Raw genomic sequence first — 21,730 nt, 5'->3', positions numbered from 1 at the left:
GTGTGAGACCTGGAGCAAGCTGGGCTGGTGGGAGGTGTCCCTGCCCATGGCAGGGGGTGGGAACTGGATGAGCTTTAAGGTCCCTTCCAACCCAACCCATTCTGTGGTTCTATGATTTCAGGACATTTTTCACAAGGCACAGGGCTCTCCAGCAGGGCTGATCTCCCAGCTGCACCCCACCAAGACCAGAGGAGCTGAGCTGGCCCCAGCAGCCCTGCAGCAGGCAAGGGTTTGGTGAAGCCCCAGGCACACTACTCACGGCTCTGGCATCGCGCTGGAGTCCTGTTCTCCTGCCAAAAAAAAAAAAAAAAAAGAAAGAAAAAGAAAAGGGAAAGAAGCTGAAAGAGAGGAGCAGATCCCAAACCCAGCTGAGCCCGGGGAGCTGCGGTGCCAGCAGGATGCTTCCGAGGAGCGGTGCTGCCCCGCGCTGTCGGCACAGGGAAGCGACTCCGCAGCCTCATCCTCCTGCCGGGAGACACCGACAGGAACCACCCAGCTCCGAGGAGCCCTGATTTCGGGCGAGCCCCAACCTGCCTCCAGCCGGCCCTGCAGGACTCGGTCTCCTGCTCCTCGGGGTTTTCCCAAGCTCCAAGCTGCTCCCACAGCGGCTGCACCGCTCGGGGCGAAGGGATGGAGATGAGAGAGGTTGGAAAGCTCCAGAGAAACCTGGAGGTGCCTCACACCGTGTCAGATGTGGAGGTTCTGTCCCACAGCTTCACATGTGTTGGTGGAACTAAACCCTGTCTGAGGAGTGGTGGGGAAGGGTTGCTTTGGTGAAGCAGGCAGGGGTCGGTGTGCTCCGTTTGCTTGGCAGCCTCTGCCCTGCAGCTGCTTCCAACCATGCTGCCTGGCTGGCACCCCCCACTGCCCCCAACACACACCCCCAGCACCCCCCGTGCCAAGAAGCCAAGCACCAAGTAAGCCTGAGCCAGAGAAATGTGTGAGGAATGCCAAACACTTCATCTGTGTTGTCCTTACAACCAGGAGTAACAAACCCCTGCTGTATGCCAGGAGGAAACAGCAGTTCCCAGTGGTGAGGAGAGTGAGGTCCTTGAGCCTGGAGAAGAGGAGGCTGAGGGGAGACCTCCTTGCTCTCTACAGCTCCCTGAGAGGAGGCTGGAGCCAGGTGGGGGTTGGGCTCTGCTCCTTAGTGTCAGGTGACAGGAGAGGAAATGGCCTGGACAGCAGGAGCAGGGCAGGGATTGTGCCCCTGGACTGGGCGCTGAGGAGGGCACAGCTTGAGTGCTGGGTTCAGTTCTGGACACTCACTCCAAGAAGGACATTGAGAGGCTGGAGCAGGGTCAGAGAAGGGCAACAAAGCTGGGGAAGGGTCTGGAGAACAGGGCTGGGGAGGGGCAGCTGAGGGAGCTGGGGGTGTGCAGCCTGGAGAAGAGGAGGCTGAGGGAGACCTCATTGCTCTCTACAGCTCCCTGAGAGGAGGTTGCAGCCAGGTGGGGGTTGGGCTCTGCTCCCCAGTCTCAGGTGATAGAAGGAGAGGAACTGGCCTGAAATTGTGCCTGGGGAGGGTTAGGTTGGAGAGGAGGAAAAATTTTTTTGCTGGAGGAGTGTTCAGGGATTGGAAGAGGCTGCCCATAGAGGTGGTGGAGTCCCCATGGCTGGAGGTGTTCCAGCAAGGTCATGGCACTTGGGGCCATGGTTTGGTGGCCATGGTGGGGTTGGGTTGGGTTGATGTTGGACTGGATGATCTCAGAGGGCTTTGCCAACCCCAACAAGTCTCTGATTCTTTGGGGTTGGTCCTCTTCCTTAGACCTGAAATGGCAAACTGGGATTTTTTTATTTTTTTTTTTTTGCCTTTGCATCCCCTTAAACTTGGAAAATGTTTTAAACCCCAAAGATTCCTCTCTGGGGAAGCTGAAGGAATGACTCAGGTCTCAAACAGCTGCTCCCAGGCATGTGTGGAGCCTCTGCTCAGCAAATCTCTCTGCACCTCTGGGCTCCCTCTGCTCGTCCCTGCCCTCTCCCTGTGATCCTGCTGCCTGCCCAGAAGGAATAGAGTTTGTAGGGGAAATGGCACCAAAACCCAGCAGGAATCATCTTCCCTAGGGCCTGCCAGGTCCTTGGATTTACGAGGAAGAATCCTAAGAGGAGGAATCTTTTGCCCCCATCAGTCAGATGCAGCTGGAGCCACAGGTTTGCAGGTCTGGGGAGGGTTTTGGTGATGAGATCGAAACATTCCAGAGGCTGTGCAGGGAAGGCAGCTCCTCTGGCCTGACACTGGTGCACTGAGCAGGTCAGGTCCCAGCTGCACCCCCCCAGTTTGTCACAGGGAAGGCAGAAAAGCCTTTGGCTCTCTGAAGGTGAGCAGAGGTTGGGTGAAGCTTCTCAGCAGCTCCAGCATTCCCTGTCGGAACAAAGTCCCTGGGAAGTGGGACCCAGCCCACTCCTAGGCTGATGACCTCTACCAAGGTCAATCACTTTTTAGGGCCAGACAGTCCTAAACTGCCTCTCCCAAGCAGAGCCAGGACCCAGCTGTGCTGGTACAACATCCCCAGCAATCTCCTGCAGGGACTTTGGGGCTCTGGGTGGGTCTGGAGCATCCAGGAGAGCTTTTGCTCTCTGATGGGGCTGAGAGGACCTGGACAAGTTAATTCTGTAGTTTCCATGCCCCCAGCCATGAAAAGCGTAAACCCCTTCTTAAACCATTTGATTATTAAAAGAAATAACCCCCAAATCCAAACTCAGTCAGCCCTGACATCCCCACCCCCAGCCCAGCCCAGCCTAGGAGACCAGGGGCACACCACAGACACAAGCCCAGCTAAGAGGGAGCTGCTGGCACTCCTCAGCCCCACCTCCCTGGTCACACAAGTGAGCAGGAGCACACAGAGAAGCTGGACCACACAGACAAAGGCTCCCCAAAACGGTCCTGTTTGCCCATGTTCAGGGAAACAGAGCCCACCTCAGCCCCAAAGCCCAGCCGGGCACTTGGGTGGCATTTGTCCCCGGGGCAGTCTCACCAGCCCTCTCCAGGAGCACGGAAAATCTCTGAGCAAGGGGGGCAGGGGGGAATTCAGATAAATTCCTGTCCCGGGGGCCGCTCTGCCAACCCACCTGGAGCAAGCCACCGCCGGTGCCACCACCAGCTCGCCCAGTTTGCCACGGCGGGGGTGCCGAGGGCAGTGCCTTACCTCGGGGGTGCTGGAGGGGAGGTGATGCCTGGCCCGCGCTGAGCCGCGCACTGCAGGGGCGCAGGGAGGAGCGGGCCTATGAAAGCCCAGCCCGGCTGCCAGTGGTCGGTAAAAATAGCACAGCCCCCTCCTGCCTGCCCGGCGCTCGCCGCCAGCCCCGGAGCCCCACCGCGGGCTGCACGCACCTGGGGCACGGCGCTGGGCACCAGGGGCTGCAGGCACATCGCACACGGCACTGCCACGGCAGCTGGGTTCAGCTGCACCCCGGAGCTCCGCAGCTGAGCCCCTGGGCTCCTTGCACGGGAATCAGCACAGCCTGGCCAGCACTCACGGCCCCACAGCCTGCCCACACGGGTGGGGAGTGAGCAGGCTGAGCTGCCAGGGCAGGCTGAGCTGCCAGGGCAGGCTGAGCACGGTGCAGTGCCTGTGCACAAGGGGAGGCTTCTCCATGGCACCTCTGCCTTGCTCCTCTCTGATGTGAGCCAGCACCAGAGATGTCCTCTTGAAGAGTTTCATCAGCAGACTTTATTGTGACCCCCACCTGCAGCACTGCCTCCAGTTTTGGGGCCCCCAACACAAGAAGGACCTGGAGCTGCTGGAGAGGGTCCAGAGGAGGGCTGGAGAACCTCTGCTATGGGGACAGGCTGGGAGAGTTGGAGCTGTTCAGCCTGGAGAAAAGAAAGCTCCAGGGAGACCTCAGAGCAGCCTTCCAGACCTGAAGGGGCTTCAGGAGAGCTGGGTGCCAGGATGAGGGACAATGGCTTTGAGCTGGGAGAGGGGAGGTGGAGACTGGAGAGGAGGAAGAAATTTGTTAGAGTGAGAGTGGTGAGACACTGGCACAGGTTGCCCAGGGAGGGTGTGGATGTCCCCTCCCTGGAGGTGTTCCAGGCCAGGTTGGAAGAGGCCTTGAGCAAGCTGGGCTGGGGGGAGGTGTCCCTGCCCATGGCAGGGGGTTTAGAACTGGATGATCTTGAAGGTCCCTTCCAACCCAACCCATTCTGTGATTCTTTGACAAGCCCTGAGTCTGCAAGGAGGCAGAAACCATCAGGCAAAGCACTGCCAGGGCTGCTGCTTGGCAGAGAAACTCCTGAGAGCTGATCATAGAATCACAGAGTTATCACCAAGTCCATCCACCAACCCATGCCAACTACTAAACCATGTCCCCAGGTGCCATATCCATGGCACTGATGTGGTGCTGACCCCCATGGTGGTGGTGGACAAACACCACTGCCAGCACAGGGAACTCCCCCCAGGAACGCTGGCCAAAGGCTCTCCCTGGATCCCCTGAAGCTGCCAGAGGCAGAGGGCAACCAACTCTCCCCCAGGCCAGGTGTGACAGGGTGAACAGCAAAGGTGGGGTTATGGCAGCAGGTGGGATCATTGGCTGGAACCAAGAGCAGGGGAGTCTCCTCTTTGGGGTGCAGGACATTTGGGGGCTGGAGCAGGTCCAGAGAAGGGCAAGAAAGCTGGGGAAGAGTCTGGAGAACAGGGCTGGGGAGGAGCAGCTGAGGTTGTTCAGCTTGGAGAAGAGGAGGCTGAGGGAGACCTCATTGCTCTCTACAGCTCCCTGAGAGGAGATTGGAGCCACCTGGGGGCTGGGCTCTGCTCCCTAGTACCAAAGGATAGAAGGAGAGGAAATGTCCTGAAATTGTGCCAGGGGAGGGCTAGTTTGGAGAGGAGGAAAATTTTCTTTGCTGGAGGAGTGTTCAGGGATTGGAAGAGGCTGCCCAGGGAGGTGGTGGAGTCCCCATGGCTGGAGGTGTCCAAGCAAGGTGTGGCCATGGCTCTTGGGGCCATGGTTTGGGGGCTATGGTGGGGTTGGGTTAGTGTTGGCCTGGATGACCTTGGAGGTCTTCTCCAGCTGAACCAATCCTGTGGTTCTATGACTGTCCAGTCTCACCCAGCTCAGGGGGCTGTGATGCTCAGGCACCTTTCAGCCCCTCACAAGCCCTGATGTTTTCCCCCTGGAACCCCCTGAACAGCAGCAAGGAAGCTGCTGCCTCACACCCATGCACCCCCCAGAGCCCCCTGCCCGGTGTCCCCACAGGGGGGGGAGGCTCTGCGTGGCAGAGGAGCATAGGGGCAGGCAACACCTGTTCCCTGGGGTATTTTTAGGGAGAAGTTTAGGAGCAAACAATTCCCAGCCTGCAGCCAGCAGGACAATGCCTGGCATCTTAATCCTGGGGCTATTATGGTCCTGGAGGGACTCACAGCTGTGTGTGCAGGGCAGCTCCTGTGCTGGGGAGCAGAGCAGGGGACACATGGCCCCTTCCCCAGCTCCTTCCCCCTTCCCCTTCCCCAGCTCCTTCCCCCTTCCCCTTCCCCAGCTCCTTCTCCCTTCCTCTTCCCCAGCTCCTTTCGCCTTCCCCTTCCCTATCTCCTTCCCCAGCTCCTTCCCCAGCTCCTCCCTCCTGCCTGGACACCCAGGCAGGGGCTGTGTCCTGGTGGAGGACAAGGCAGCAGCCCCCATGCTGCTGTGAGGTCAGTGATGGTGACAGCAGCAATGGCAGTGCCAGGCTCATCCTGCTTTCATCTGCACCAGTCAAGTCCCAACAAGCCAGGAGAAATTCCCCTGTGCCCAGCATCCTCAGGAGCCCCTCCAGGGACATTCCCCAGTTTTCCCAGTCCCAAGCAGCAGCAGTGGATCTGCTCCCAGCCACCCAAGGAGGAGGCTTTATAGCAGCCCTGCTAGACCTTTATAAGGGCAAAGCCCCCCCTGGGCCAGGCCTCCAGCATCTTCCCTCTGGGCTGCCTTGGGATTGTTTGCTGAGCACAGAGGAGCCAAAATTAGCCTCTGACAAAGGAGTTGCATTCCCCAGCCCTGCCCTGGGGACCCACCAGCTCCTGCTGCTGGGCACAGCCATGGCTGCTGCAGATGCCATTTGCTCCACTCTCAGCCAGGACCTAAGTGAGGAGGAGGAGGAGGAAAGGGCAGGAGAGGGATGGAGTCATGGGACCCCACAATTTGGGGCTTAAGCACCAGTTTCAACACCCTGGTGCTGCCATGAGGGGCCAGCAGCAGGACTGGCAGGAGCCCAGGGTCTGCCCATCCCTCCTCTCCAGCTGACATGATGAGGATGCTTTGGGTCTCCTCCCCTGGCTCACAAACTGCAAGAAGGTGCCCCAAGAGGAGGGTTTGGTTCAGTAGGTACCACGTGAGGTTATGGACACCTCTCTGAGCTGCTGGCAGATAGTCACAGAACCATAGAATGGTTTGAGTGGGAAAGGACCTTTCAAGCTCCTCCAGTCCAGCCCCCTGCAGTCCCCAGGGACATCCCCAACCAGAGCAGGTTGCTCACAGCCCCAAACAACCTGAGCTGCAATGGTGCCAGGCATGGGGCAGCTCTCACCTCTCTGGGCAGCCTGGGCCAGGCTCTCCCCACCCTCAGGGGCAAACATTTCTCCCTTCTCTTCACTCTGAATTCCCCTTTGTAGGAGGAGGAGAGGCTGGGAATCTGTGAAGCCAACCAGTGCTGAGGCCAAATTCCAAGCAAAATTATATCCTCCTGTTCTGGGTTCCCCATTGGGCTGCCACTGGAGAGGCAGATCACAGAATCACAGAATGGGTTGGGTTGGAAGGGACCTTAAAGCTCATCCAGTTCCAACCCCCTGCCATGGGCAGGGACACCTCCCACCAGCCCAGCTTGCTCAGGGCCTCATCCAGCCTGGCCCTGAACACCTCCAGGGAGGAGACATCCACAGCCTCCCTGGGCAACCTGTACCAGTCTCTCCCCACCCTCACTCTCAACAATTTCTTCCTCATCTCCAGTCTCAATCTCCTCTCTTTCCATTTAAAACCATTTGCCAGGATCTCTGCTGCTGGCTCACATCAGAGGGGAGGGACTTTTTAGGCTATCAGGTAGTGATAGGACTGGGGGTAATGGAACAAAGCTGGAAGTGGGGAGATTCAGACTGGATGTGAGGAAGAAGTTCTTCCCCATGAGAGTGGTGAGAGCCTGGAATGGGTTGTCCAGGGAGGTGGTTGAGGCTCCATCCCTGGAGGTGCTTAAGGCCAGGCTGGATGAGGCTCTGGGCAGCCTGATCCAGTGTGAGGTGTCCCTGCCCACGGCAGGGGGGTTGGAACTGGCTGAGCCTTGAGGTCCCTTCCAACCCTGCCTGATTCTGTGATTCTAGGAGCAAGGCAGAGGTGCCGTGGAGAGGACACTCCTTGTGCACGGGCACTGCACCATGGCCAGCCTGCCCTGGCAGACCCACCCAGGACTGAGTCCCCAGAGGTAGCTCACTTGTCCCTAGCCCTCACAGTGGTCCTGCAGGTCACCTATGTTTGGTCTCTCCTGTGTTTGGATGCACATGGGCAGTTTCTGTCTCCTTCTAGACCTGCTGAGGCCCTGGAGGGTGTTGGTGCTCCACAAGCATGGCAGAGCTGCCCTCCAGCCTCAGGAGAGCTGCACAGGAGCTGCAACAGTGCCTGACTCCTGCAGCTGTTTGGCCTCCACATTCAGAGGTGTCTGAGCCCTGCCAGCAGTTTGTTTGCCCCACCTGAAGCCACTTCCCTGAGGAAGCAGCCTGGCAGCAATGCTGCTGGGATCCCTTCCCTTTCCCAAGCCCTGGAGCAATCCCATCCTGTCCTTGCCCTCTTCCAAGCACTGTCCTTGTTTTATCAACCCTGATGGCATTACCAAAGACAACAGACTGCCCAGGGCAGGCAGGACAGACTTAGAAACAACAGCTGAGCTTCTCTTCTCCTGTGGGACCTCACTCTCCAAACCTGTCCATCCCACCCCTTAGCTGCCACACTCAGAGCCAGCCCAGATGCTGGGGCAGATGGCAGCAGCTCACCAGCCCTCTTGCCAGGCTGGGATGGAGGATCCCCCACAGCCCCACCAGGGCATGGAAGAAGCTTTTCCCTCCATGGAACAGCTCAGAGACACTGGGACACTGGGGTCCCCTCCCACAAGCAAGGTGACAGCAGTGTCACACTGCAGGGAAGCCCCGAGGGTGCCTGTGACTCGTCCTGAGGACCTCTTCCTGCCTCAGCCTTTCTCATGCAAGATCAGCCTGCAGCTCTCTCCCCCCAAGAGCTGCCAGACAGGATCCAGCTAGTCCCAGCTGCTCCATCGATTTGTGACACCAGAGGGTGACAGCCTCCCAGCGATGCTCTCCAGCAATCAAAGCTTTCTGTAGCTCTCCAAAGGATTTCCTCAACCTGCTGCCCCCGGGAGTCTTAATGACCCCGAGGGTGATGACCTGAGGCACTGGAGTGGAGCTGGCAGCAGGGACACCCAAGGAGATGGAAAGTGGAGCAGAATTTGGGTGCTCATTACAGCCCAGCCTGGGAACCAGCAAGACCTCAGGCCAGACCCCAAACATGCCCCATGGGGCTGGGAGACCTCTCCCAGCTCAGATCTCTGCTCCACTGATCTTCATCCCATTCCATCAGCTCCACAGGGCACCCACAGCAGCTAGCAGGGCAGAGGCTCCTCATCCATTTGGGATCAGCTGCTCCATGTCCTGGGCTCCTAGGGCACAGCCTACTGCTCTGGGACCCCTACCTGGCTGGGCATCATCCTGCCAGTGGTGCAGCTGGGGGTGGTGCCTGTGTTCAGCCTCTTCACCCATGGGCAAGGGACTCTCCCTTCCAGCCAATCCATGTGGAAGCAGCTGTGGGGCTGGATCCAGAAGGAGCACAATTTTCACCAAAAGGGTGACCAAAAAGGGACAAATTGCTCCTCTCAGCTGGAATGCTCTGGGCAGAGTGGAAATGTTTGCAGAAGGTGCCAAGGCTGAGGAGGTCTCTGCCTGCTGGCAGGGGCTGCCTGCCTCCTGCTATGGGCATGGAGAAAAGCCTCCATGGAATGAGGAGGAACCAGCTACCTTGGGATAGTGAGGAGATGTCATTAAGATGGACATGAGCCACCCACTGGAGATTTTAAGCTCTCTGTGGTTGTGCCAAGGGTCACATGAAACCTTCCCCACACTGATCTTGTCAGCTCTGCTACAGGAGAGGAGGAGCTCAGCTGCTGTGTCTGTGTGAAGGGGCTGACAGAGGTCAGCAGCCACCTCCCTGTGACTCTCCTGAGACCAGCCTGGTCCTCAGCCTCAGGCAAAACACTTCACAGGGAAAAAAAACTGTTCCAAACAGTCCTGAATGTGGGGCCCAGGCAGGCACCTGCCATGCTTTTGTGACATTTTCAGGGTACCTCCAAACCCTCCCAGCTGTCTCTGAGGCACTGGATCCATCTCAGCAGCCCCTCAGCTGCGAGGCTGGGCTGAGCCACCCCCCTGCTCAGGGAGCCTGCTGAGTCCTGCCTGGGGATGGTGGGTGAGGGACATGAGCTGGGCTCCATTTCTGCCCTCTGCAGCTCAAGCAGTGCCTGGACACCATTCCCATTCCTTCATGCAGTGCCAGATGGGGTGGTGAGCCCCTTGCTCCCACTGCCTCCCACAGCCCCAGCTCCACTGCTGGGTGATGCTCACAATCCACCAGCCACCATCTCCTCCACCTGCCTGGGACTCCCTCTCCAAGCCCCCCCAGCAGGACACTGGGGATGGGGAATTAGCACAACTCCAGTCCCAGCACTCCCCACCTAGACCTGCCTCAGCAGCCCAAGCTCCAGGCTATGAGTGACAGCATTTCTGCCTGCACTCAGTGCAGGAGGACTTTATTGGAGATGGCCAAAGCCACCCCAGCAGTGGTCTGGATGTCCCTGGCCCCTGCTCCTGCAGACACAGCAGGGCACAGGGCAGCTCTCCAGCCTGGCACTGTCTGGGGCAAGTTCTGGATTCCAAACTGAGATTCAGGGATTTAGGAGTTGAGGGTGGTCACTGATGATGTATTTTAGGAGCACCTGGACACCTGACCAAAAGCTAGAAGAAGACTTCATTTGCCACCACTGTGCTTTGGTTCTCTTGCCAGCCTCAGCCTACAGCACCATGTGCAGGGGAAGCAGGGCACTGCCAGCCTCCCTGCAGGGCATGTGATGGGAGGAGCTACCCAAGCTCTCACTTGCCAAAAAGCATTGGCACCACCATGCTGCAAACCCCCACCTTGGCAGTGTGACCCCCCCCCTCCCCCACCTTCACCAGCTGTCAGGAGGGTCCAGCCAGCCCCAGACTGGGCCAAAGCTGGGCACTGGGACTTTGTCAGGTGGAAAAAAGGGTCCTGGGGCTTCCCCTGCCACCTCCCCTGTACCCAACTTCATCCTTGTGGTACTGCACAAGGGGTGCCAACCCCAGCACCCAGGGGTGTTGGCAGAGCCCCTGGCCCCAGGGGGCAGGCAGAGGGTAGTCCCAGCAGCAGGCATCCTCTGAGCAGTGCAGGGAGGGCTGATGGACTGGGGGCACCTCAGGGCTGGGAGCAGCAGAGTCGGAATTTCAGGCTCCTGCCTTTGAACTCAGACAGCCCCAGGGCATCTCACTCTGTTTTGGGGCTCAGCCCCAGCTCTGCTGGGTGTCCTCAGCACAAGGGTCCCCAGGAGCCAGCCCCTTCCTGCAGCTGCTATGCTGAGGGTGCTGTGAAGCCAGCAGCTCCTGCCGTGCCTCAGTTTCCCCACCTTCAGGGCCATTCAGAATGTTTCCCATGTGTCCCCTCCCTGCTTTTGGGACTGCCTGGAAGCACCTTGTGAACCTCCTTGCACCCCTAACTGTGTGCAAAGAGTCAATAGGAGGCCTCAAAGATGCTCAGAGGGCTGAGGCACCTCTCCTGTGGGGACAGGCTGGAAGAGTTGGGGCTGTTCAGCCTGGAGAGGGGAAAGCTCTGGGGAGACCTTAGAGCAGCCTTCCCCTTCCTGAAGGGGACCTACAGGAGAGCTGGGCAGGGACTGTGTCCAAGGGCTTGTAGTGACAGGATGAGGAACAATGAAACTGGAGCAGGGGAGATTGAGGTTGGACATGGGGAGGAAGGTCTGCACAGTGAGGGTGGTGAGACACTGGAACAGGCTGCCCAGGGAGTTGGTAGAGGCCTCACCCCTGCAGACATCAGATTCGATGTGGCCCTGGGCAGCCTGATGTAGCTGGAGATGCCCCTGCTGACTGCAGGGGGGTTGGACAGGATGACCTTGGAGGGTCCCTTCCAACCCACTGCATTCTGTGGCTCTGTGAACTTAAAGCACTTGGTGGTGCCCAGCTCCTGCCATGCTCCCAGGGCCCTTCTTCCCCCACACTTCTTTCCCCTGCAAACCTGGTTGCTGTCTGAGCCCTGCCTGCAGGAGACCTTCCCTTGGGGGAGATCACCACATCCACCCAACCTCACCCATCGATGCCCAGCCCCAGCCATGCCAGCACTGTGCTGGCACCACGCCACTGGTGCTGGGAGATGCCCCAGCTGCCAGCCCTGTTCCTGCTCTGCTCTCTGGACAAGTCCCTTGGGTGTTTTTTGCTTTGCAGTCTCTGGGTGACCTTTTCCTCTGCCTCCACTCACAGGCAGTGAGTGAGGCTCTCCTGCCTCCCACCTGCTGGCACAGCCTCAGCCTCCAGCCCTGCTCCCAGGGTCAGGCTCAGAATCCCCCCTATGAGGGTGGATCTGGCAGACTTGGTGTCTGTGCAGAAGAAACTCCCAAACCTGGGCAACACCTGGCACAGACAGAGGCTCTGGCTGCAGCTGGGCTGCAGAGTGATGAGGAGGTCAGGATGGGGATGGAAAGCTTTGGCTTTCCCACACCCAGATGTGGAACACCAACACAGCCATTCCCTTGCCCTTCCTGCCCCTCTCCCTCTGTTAACCACCAACATTTCTCCTCTGCTCACAGGTACCACAACCTCTCTGCTGCCTAATTGAATCCTAGAATGGTTTGAGCTGGAAGGGACCTGAGAGATCATCCAGCTCCAACCCCCTGCCATGGGCAGGGACACCTCCCACCAGTCCAGGCTGCTCAAGGCCTCATCCATCCTGGCCTTGGACACCTTCAGGGAGGAGACATCCACAGCCTCCCTGGGCAACCTGTTCCAGTCTCTCCCCACCCTCACTCTAACAAATTTCTTCCTCATCTCCACTCTCAATCTCCCCCCTCCCAGCTCAAAGCCATTGTCCCTCATCCTGGCACTCCCAGCCCTTGTCCCAAGTCCCTCCCCAGCTCTCTTGGAGCCCCTTCAGGTCCTCGAAGGCTGCTCTAAGGTCTCCCTGGATCCTTCTCTTCTCCAGCCTGAACAGCCCCAATTCTCCCAGCTTGCCCCCAGAGTGGAGGCTCTCCAGTCTCTGATCATCTTCACAACATCCTCTGGCCCCTCTCCAGCAGCTCCAGGTCCTGCCTGTGTGGAGGGTTCCAGAACTGGACAGTGGGAGGCTCATCCACTGGTGCACACTGGACATGTGCACTTACAGCCATCAGGGTCATTTTCTTCCACACTTCCTTTCTTGGAAAACAGCAATCAGCTAATTGCAGTGAGAGCAGAGAAGCTGGAAGCAAGGAGTCAGACTGCCCCAGAGTGGCTGGGAATTCAGAAGACTCTGGAAACCCCCACACTGGGTGCTCCTCCCCCCTGGGTGCTGCCCCACCATGGCACAGGCTTGGGGTGTTTGCAGGACTTGGAATGAGCCTCAGTGAATCCAGGAGCTGGGGATTTGCAAGAAACCCCAGGAAGGATCCTTGCTAACCAGCACCTTCCTCCAACCATGGACAGCCCCATGCCACATGAAGTGTGTGTAGGGACCTGCTTGGGGGCTGCTCCTTGTCGGTCTCCATGCCTAGAACACCTCCCTTGGGCAAGGGGCCAGGTCACAGCATCCCTGGAGCTCACCATGCTTTGGAGCATGGCACAGGGGCAGTGCAGAGCTCTGTCGGTGTGAGGTTAGGATCTGGCCTTATCTGCACCCCTCCAGCTTGGACCCCCCACTTGTCTCCACTCACAAGCAGGGGACTTTGTCAGCAATGGATCTCTGAGCACCAGGGATGGCCAAGCAGGCTGCCCTGGGTGCAAGAACACCACAGAGATCATAAAATCACAGAATGCATTGGGCTGGAAGGGACCCTCCAAGGTCATCTTGTCCAACCCCCCTGCAGTCAACAGGGACACTTCCAACTAGATCAGGCTGCCCAGGGACACATCAAGTTTGATCTTGAATGTCTCCAGGGATGGGGCCTCCACCACCTCTTGGGGCAACCTGTTCCAGCTAAAATTCCCTTGCAAAGAAGCCAGCACAAGCCTGGCCCTGCCACTGTCCCTCTCCAAAGCCACCCCGGAGCTGCCCTGGCAGGAGCAGTGTGCCCCTGGGCCCCGCTGGGGTCTGGCAGAGGCAGCGGTGCCGAGGCTGGGACCCGAGGGAACGGGCACGGCGCTGCCGGTTCCCACGCAGCCGGCAATCTCCGGAGGGATCTGCAGAGCCCGCGGCCGCGGGGCTGCGCTCAGGCTCCAGCTTGCGGAGCTGGCTGGCTCCAGGCGCTGGCGTCGGCGCTGCCTGTCGAGGCAGAGCCACCCCTGCCCCTGCCGCCCTGCCGGGCACCGCTGCTCCCGCGTCACCTGCCCGCCGTGGGAATCCTCGGGGGACACGGGAGCAGCGGAGTGGGTGACCGGAGAGGCTCGGGGTGGCAGTGGGGGCTTTGGAGCCCGATTGTGGGCTGCTGGCATATTTGGGGGGGGGTGCCAACGGCCAGGAAGCCCTGGGCAGGATTTGTGCTCTCCCCACACCCTGCAGGCTCCCATAAATCAAAGCAACACCAGGATAAGCAGCAGAAGGTCCTGTTTGGGGATATTTTGGGTACAGGGATTGAAGATCCCCATGGCATCCCCCAGAGTCCCCCATTAGCCCAAGGACAGCCCAGGGCAGGGCAGTGTCCAGCAGCATGGCCGAGTCACGGCACCATCAGGGTACGACACAGAGGGGTCCCTGCTGCAGCAGCAGCTCTCCAGCCCCTTCTCAGCATGGGGGCTCAGGGGGAGGATGTCCCCAGTCATGTCCATCTGTCCCGGTGTCACTGGCAGTCGGGCAGGGCTCACCGTGTCACTGCTTCCTTCGGGCTCAGCCTCACCCATCCCCTGTCCCGCAGGAGAGGTTCAGGAATCCACCAGTCCGCCAAGGTCCTGACCAGGCTGAGGGGCCTCCAGGCAGGGATGTCCCCTCCTGCCATGTTTGCAGCCCCAGGTGACTGTGTCCTTTGTCCCGGCATTCCAAGAGGATGCGGCTCGACCCCTGCAGCTGAACCAGCCTGGCTCCTGCGGTGCCTCTGTCCTGCCCCGGGTCGGGAGGAGCCAGCGCCCGCACTGCCCTCCCCGGGGCCTCCGTCCCTGTCCCCGGGCTGCACACCGTGCTGGCCTCACTTGCCTGCTGGGATTCCGTTCTCCCCACCTCCCACCGAGCCGAGGGCCATCTTCATCCTGCTCTTGGGATGCTTCATGGCCACAGGCTGTCCCACCGGGGCTGCATCCAGGTGCACCACTGTGGAGAGAACACACTTGTGACCCACCAGCCAGCACCAGGGCATGGGGCAGGACCCAGCCCCGAGGGGATCTGGGGAGCAGAGCCAGCCATGTCCTCACCCCCATCCCACGTGCAAGATGGCAAAGAGCTTCATATCCCTTGGGGCCACCCCAGACAGACAAAGGGAGGTCCCTCTCCAGGGGTGTGGGGAGGTGAAATCCAATGGGGATGCAAAGGCAGAGCAGTGTGGGAGGACATGGGACCCCCACCCTGCAGACCCATTCCTGTCCATGGGCCCTCTTCTGTGATTCCTGTGGGGGAGCTGAACTGCCCAGAGACCATAGAATCACAAACGGTCTGGGTTGGAAGGGAGCTCCAAAGCTCATCCAGCCCAACGCCTGCTGCAGTCAGCAGGGGCAGCCTCAGCTGCCTCAGGTCACCCCGAGCCCTGCCGAGCCTCACCTTGAATATCAGGTTGCCCAGGGAGGTGGTTGAGGCTCCTTCCCTGGAGATACTCAAGGTGAGGCTCAACGAGGCCCCGGGCAGCCTGATCTAGTTGGGGATGTCCCTGCTGGCTGCAGGGAGGTTGGACTGGATGAGCTTTGGAGCTCCCTTCCAGCCCAGACCATTCTATCCTCTCCTGGGATGAGAACCCAACCACCTCCCTGGGCAACCCGATGTGACCCAGCAGCCCAGGAGCTGCTGCTGGGGTTGGGCCCTGCACCCCGACCATGGTACCTGCTCTGCAGCTGTGCCTGGCACGCACCAGCTGGATGGCCTGCTGGTTCTTGAAGCGCACCAGGCCCATGGTGATCTCGGCGTTCCAGCCGGGGTCCTCCTGCGCACAGCGGAAGTCGATCTCAAGGCTGTCGTCCATCACCACGGTGAAGTAGATGTGTCTGTCCTTCCACTCCACGCACTCCACCGCCTTCATGCGGGCGAAGCTCAGCTCCTTGCGCCGCGAGCCCTTGGGCTCGAAGAGCTGCAGCCCCTTCTCCGTCAGCAGGCACCGCTTCTTCTTCCAGAGCTGCAGCAGACCCCCGCTCCGCTTCTCCAGCACCCCCTCCCTCAGCACCTTCTCCGGGGTCATTGCGGTGCCTTGACCCCTCCGGGATCCTCAGCGCCTGGCCCGGCTGCAGCTGGGCATCACCCGCTGGGGGGTTCCAGCCCTTCCGCCGCGGGGGGAGAGCTCCCCGGGGCCAGGCGCCCCAGCGGCCCTACTGCCCCCGGGGCACTCTCTGATGCCCACTGCCCGGCGCTCAGAGGGGGTGAGGGATGGGGTGCCCCATGCCCGCCAGCAGCCCTGTAGCTGGGGCTCTGCTCCCTGCCCGTGCCGCGTGTGGGATCCCCAGCGCTGTGCACCCAGGAGCTGTCGCTACACGCCCGGCCGCTCTCCCACTCGCATTCCTCCACCCTCGCCTGGCCCCTCCTGCTGCACAGGCACCCTGCGTGCCCAGCCACCCTCCACGCCCAGCCACCCTCCTTCACGCCCAGGCGAAGCCCAGCCAGGCCCAGCGCAGCCCTGCTTCACCTGGGTGGTGCTCTCGGGGTGCCCGCGGGCAGACGGTGCCCCCAGGCCCTGGTGTGAACAGGCAGAGCGTGGGCAGGGGTCTGCACTGCAGCAGTGTCGAGGCAGGGCTTGGAGACCTCTGCCTGGCAGCCCAGACAGCAGTGCCAGCTTTGGGGGTGCAGTGCCAGCTGTTGGGGGTGTGCAGTGCCAGCTGGAACAGGGCTATAGGGTGCAGCGGTGGTGGGGATAGGAGGTGCAGCACCAGCCAGGCTCAGGGTTGTGGGGTGCAGTCTCACCTGCAGATGAGGCTGTGGGGTATCGTGTAGCAGGGGTGGGGGGCTCTGGGTGCAGTGCCAGCCAGGAAGGGCTGCAGGATGCAGTGCTGACTGTGTGCAGTGCCAGCCAGGAAGCCATGACGGGGTGCAGTTGCAGCCAGAGCAGAGGGTTATGGGGTGCAGTGCCAGCTGGGAGGGGGCTATGGGGTGCAGCATCAGCCAAAGCAGAAGGTTATGGGGTGCAGTGCCAGCTGGGAGGGGGCTATGGGGTGCAGCATCAGCCAAAGCAGAAGGTTATGGGGTGCAGTGCCAGACAGTGCAGAGGGTTATGGGGTGCAGTGCCAGCTGGGACAGAGGGCTGTGGGGTGCAGCACCCTCCATGTGGGGGGCTCTGGGGACCCTTGGCTGGGGGCCAATGACAGAGAGCAGAGGCAGACAGGAGATGTCTGTTGTCACCATGGCTGTGCAGGGCTGCCCTGCACTGGGGACAACCCTCAGCCCCCACTGCTCACCCAGCCTTGCCCCCAAGGGCACCCAACCCTCAGCAGAGAGCTCCCACCCCTCAGATCCCTTGGGACAGGGATTTGAAGCCCCCAGCCCATCCCACTGTGAGGCCTAGCACCCTCCATCCTCGTGTGACCTGTGCAGGGGTGACACAGCCCCGGAGCAGGGCCAGGGCAGCACAGCCCCATCTTGCCTGTGCCCACCCTCCCCTGCAGCCAAACACCCAGCTCCTTCCAGCCCAGCTCGTTCCTGGCCACCACAGCTTTGACTGTTCCTGTGCCAGCTGTGGGCACAGGGGGGTTCACCTGGCACCGGGGGGGTTCACCTGGCACTGGGGGGTTCACCATGCCACCAGCAAGGACATCTGGAGCCCTCATGCTGGCCATGGGCTGCCAAAGGGATTTACAGTCACAACCTGCTGGCTGGCTGGAAGTGCCCCTGGGGAGGGTGTGGGTCCCTTCACACAAGTGAAGTCTGGAAAGAGGAAAAATCCCCCCTGGGGACGTGTTGGGGTCACTGTCTGGGCCTGGCAGCCCACAGGTTGGCCCACGGCTCCCTGGCACACAGCCACTGCCCCGGCACTCACCTCCTGAGCCACCCTGCTTGTGCCCCTGCAAACCCCAACCCACCCAGTGCCCACCAGCTGAAGCCCCTCTTGCCCCAGCCCCTCCATCATCCCTGTGCCTGCCAGGGGCACTGCCAGCAGCCGGCGTGGCTGGGGGGCAAGTCTGCAGCCCACGAGATGCAGCTAATTACCCCTCATTAAGAGGGCAGGGCAGCGGCTGCCGCAGCCAGGAACTGGTTGGTGCTCCCCGGGGCCAACCTCGCCACGCTGGCACGGACCCGGCTGGCCCAGGAGACCTGGGTTCCTGCTGTCAGGTGGCTCTGCTGCCCTGCAGCCCTCGCCACCAGCACAGGGCTGGGCACAGCCGGGGGGCAGTGCAGCCCCGGAGGGCACCTCGGGCACCCTGGCGCTTGCCGGAGGAGCAGAGCAGCTCTGTGGGTTCCCTGCCCAAAGGAGCATCCCAGGCTGCTTTCCCACGAGCTGGTGAAGCTCAGCTCCAAGGGTGCTGAGCCCTGGAAGGTTGGGAGTGAGCATTTTGGGGGTGAGCAGTTTGGAGGGGAGTAGTTTGCAGGGGAGCAATTTGGGGGCTGTCACTTCTGGCTCTGCTCCAGCGAGCTGGGATGTCCTGGACCAGCAGTACTCATTCCCTGATTCTGCTTCTCCAGCCAGCGTGGTCTCCTTCCTCACGATCCGGGGCAGAGCCCAGGGCTGCCAGCCTCACTCTCCCCGAGGTCCGACCTTGGCTGCTCACTGCTTCTCCAAGCCCCAGCCACCAAGGGAGGGTCCTCTCCCCACGGCTCTGGGTGTTAGGAGACCTGACGCAGTCTTGCTCCGCTCCTCTCTCCCCAGCTGTCCGTTCCCAGACCCGCAGGGCACAAGGCTGGTCCTGCCAGGCTGCCTGGCAGGCTGACGCCCCAGCTGCTGCCCTCCAGCAAACCCAGCAGGACTCCCTGCCCTGGGCTGCCAGCGAGGGAAAGGCTTTGCTGCTGTCCCCACCCATTCCCGTCCGTGCCAAGCCCTCACGGGCAGGTAACGGAGCTGCAGAGGCTGTGCTGGGAGGAGCTGGGGAAGGGTCTGGAGAACAGGGCTGGGGAGGAGCAGCTGAGGGAGCTGGGGGTGTGCAGCCTGGAGAAGAGGAGGCAGAGGGAGACCTCATTGCTCTCTACAGCTCCTGAGAGGAGGCTGGAGCCAGGTGGGGGTTGGGCTCTGCTCCCCAGTCTCAGGTGATAGAAGAGGAAACGTCCTGAAATTGTGCCAGGGGAGGGTTAGGTTGGAGAGGAGGAAAATTTTTTTTGCTGGAGGAGTGTTCAGGGATTGGAAGAGGCTGCCCAGGGAGGTGGTGGAGTCCCCATGGCTGGAGGTGTCCAAGCAAGGTGTGGCCATGGCACTTGGGGCCATGGTTTGGTGGCCATGGTAGGGTTGGGTTGATGTAGGACTGGATGAGCTCAGAGGGCTTTGCCAACCCAAACAATTCTGATTCTATGATTTCATTGTTCTATAAGTCCTGCCCCAGGCTGGCTCAGCAGTTGCTGTGGTGACATTCCCACAAAGCAGTGGCAGTGTGGCATCCCCTGCTGGAAGATGCCCTGGCACCACTGGCAGTGGGGCTCCAAGGGCTCCAGTCCAGTCCCTCAGAGTGGCACCATCATCACCAGCCCCCAGGCTGCAGGGTGCTTGGCCCTGAGTGACCCTCTTGGAGGCAGCTCTGGGTCCCACAACCACTTTTCTGTGGGCTGGCTGCTCCCATTGCTCTCTCAGCAGAGAGCAATGGGTGCTGCTGGGTGCTGCTGGGTACTGCTGGGTACTGCTGGGTGCTGCTGGGTGCTGGAGGCCCTGCTGCCTCTGAAGGGAGTTGGACAACTCTAAGGTGCAGATTTCCAGACAGGTCCAGCTGAGCAGTGCCAGGCTGTGCCCTTGCTAGGGGAGCAGGAACCAGCAGAGGGTAGCAGATGGTCACAGCCCTCCTGCTGCAGTTTGGCCAGAGGATGCCCACAAAGCACCTCTAATGCCACCCTGCTAATCCTGGGCCTTGCCCCACTGCCTCCTCCAGCCCACACCAAACCCTTTCTCTGGGCATGCAGCCCCCTGGTGTCCCTCTGCATGGCCTCTGTCACTCCCTAAGCCACTCTCAGGTGAATGCTGCAACTCCAGCAGCTGTGCAGCACCATCTGCAAACCCTCAGGGCAAGGTCCCTGCCCCAAGACACTGTGCCTGCTGTTACCTGGTGCCTTTGGGGCTGAAAGCTCAGCAGAGAACCATCAGCCAGGAGGAGAGGGTCTGGGAAAGCAGACTTCAGTTTTCCGCTCTAGAGAAGGGTTGGGACAGGAGACACAGCAGTGCATGGCCAAAGGACGAGAGAGAAAGGGCACAGGTGCCACAGGGGAACCTTTGAGGCATGTAAGGGAAAGAACCTCCTCTGGGTACATGGTGCAATGATGTGGCAAGAGCCAGAGTGGTGGCACCTCCATTACTGGAGGGTTTCCAAACCTGACACCAGGGCACCAGAGGCTGTGATCAACCTCATCTCTGGAATCAGAGAGCAGAGTCATTCAGACTGGAGAAGACCTTTAAGATCACCAAGTCCAACCACGGAGCTAGCCCTGCCTTGAGCAGGAGGTTGGACTTGAGATTTCTGCAGGGTTTTTCCTCTCCACATCCAGCCCAAATCCAGACTTTTGTCCTGGCTGGAGCAGGCCCTCAGGAGCAGATGGCCTCTGTGGGGTCCATCACACATGTGCTGTGTCAGCAGCTCTCCTCTCTCTGGCAAAACCTTCACGAGCAGGAGAAGAGGAGGCTGCAGCCAGCCTTGGTCTGGCTTTGTGGACTAAGCAGTGCCCCTTGGGTGCAGTTCCTGCCTGTGGCACCCCCAGGTGCAAGCCTGCAGCAGCTCAGCAGCCCCTGCTCAGGGAGAGAGCAGGAAGCTCCTAACCCCCCAGCCTGGCTCTGTGGGGGATCAGGGTCCTGCCAAACCAGGGAGCCAGGTTTTGGTCTCCACATCAAGGGGGGATTGAGCTGCAGCTCCCAGCACTGCACCCCTCAGCCTGGGCTGCCTGCTCCACACACCACAGCTGTCACCTCACCAAACCCCAATCACACAGCCCACAGCAGTGGGACCTGCTAGAGTGTGGGTCCCAGGCTGGGAAACTTGGTGGGGGCAGATTTTGAAGAGGTTTGAAGAGCTTAGTTCCCATCTCAGCTTCAAACACATTGCTCTCTGCAGCTCCTGAGAGGAGGTTGGAGCCAGCTGGGGGTTGGGCTCTTATCTAGTGTCAGGTGATAGAAGGAGAGGAAATGGCCTGAAATTGTGCCAAGGGAGGGTTAGGTTGGAAAGGAGGAAAAATTTCTTTGCTGGAGGAGTGTTGAGGGATTGGAAGAGGCTGCCCAGGGAAGTGGTGGAGTCCCCATGGCTGGAGGTGTCCAAGCAAGGTGTGACCATGGCACTTGGGGCCATGGTTTGGTGGCCATGGTGGGGTTGGGTTGGTGCTGGCCTGGATGATCTCAGAGGGCTTTGCCAGCCAACATAACTCCATGATTCTATGCACAGGAGAAAGTGCTTAAGTTGGCAAAGGAGCCCAAGTGCTGCCCACAGAAGGATTTCTACCTCTGCTGTGTTTCTGCACACATCCCCCAGCTCCTTCCCCCAGCCACAGTGTTTAGGAGTTGCTAACTCCAAGGTGCAGTGAGGCTGATCCTGTGGGGAAGCCTCACTGAAGCCAGAGGCAAAAAATGAAGAATTCAGATGAAAACAAATTCAATCTGGGAAGCTGCCAAAGTGGAGGCTGAATGATCCACAGGGCTGTTAGAAATGCAGGGAGGAGGTGAGCAGCTGGCAGTTCTGCTGGGCACGCCTGGTTGGAGGGAGGCCACCTCACAGCTCTGCCAGGGCTTTGCACAGGGCATGCACACATCCTGTGCTCCCAACACACCCAGCAAGGCCTGCCCTGGGCCTCCCAGCATCGAGTGCTGCTTTGGAAGTGGTTCTCCACCACAGGAGCAAGGGCAGAGCCTGGCCCAGCTGCCCCACAGGGCTCACTCCCCTCAGAAGCAGGGGATTTTGTCAGCAATGGATCACACTGACACACTGAGCACCAGGGATGGCCAAGCAGGCTGCCCTGGGTGCAAGAACACCACAGAGATCACTCATAGCATCACAGAATGCATTGGGTTGGGAGGGACACTCCAAGGTCATCTTGTCCAACCCTCCTGCAGTCAGCAGGAACAGCTCCAGCTAGATCAGGCTGCTCAGGGCCACATCAAGTCTGATCTTAAATGTCTCCAGGGATGGAGCCTCAACCACATCCCTGGGCAGCCTGTTCCAGTGTCTCACCACTCTCACTGTGCAGAACTTCTCCTGATGGCCAACCTGATCTCCCCTGCTCCAGTTTCAATCCATTTTCCCTCACCTTGTCACTCTAA

General features: G+C 60.1%; 1 protein-coding gene across 1 annotated transcript; it reads right to left on the bottom strand.

Annotated features, from left to right (window-relative positions):
* Positions 1 to 14,356: 14,356 nt before the first annotated feature.
* Positions 14,357 to 15,550, bottom strand: PHLDA3 (pleckstrin homology like domain family A member 3). The gene is made up of 2 exons (XM_054395945.1): positions 15,199 to 15,550; positions 14,357 to 14,478 (listed from the first exon to the last, which is right to left on the bottom strand). Exons 1-2 carry the CDS (start codon positions 15,548 to 15,550, stop codon positions 14,357 to 14,359), a joined length of 474 nt encoding a protein of 157 aa, XP_054251920.1.
* Positions 15,551 to 21,730: the final 6,180 nt, after the last annotated feature.

Source organism: Indicator indicator, chromosome 35 (genome assembly GCF_027791375.1).
Source record: "Indicator indicator isolate 239-I01 chromosome 35, UM_Iind_1.1, whole genome shotgun sequence".
Classification (NCBI taxonomy): domain Eukaryota; kingdom Metazoa; phylum Chordata; class Aves; order Piciformes; family Indicatoridae; genus Indicator; species Indicator indicator.
This window is presented reverse-complemented; position numbering and strand designations above follow the sequence as displayed.

What these genes read in the sequence shown, in the direction of transcription:
- PHLDA3 (XM_054395945.1), bottom strand. Translation starts at nt 15,550, where the DNA reads ATGACCCCGGAGAAGGTGCTGAGGGAGGGGGTGCTGGAGAAGCGGAGC. An exon ending in CAGGCACAGCTGCAGAGCAG is followed by an intron (nt 14,479 to 15,198) that starts GTACCATGGTCG and finishes TTCTCTCCACAG; the next exon opens with TGGTGCACCTGGATGCAGCC.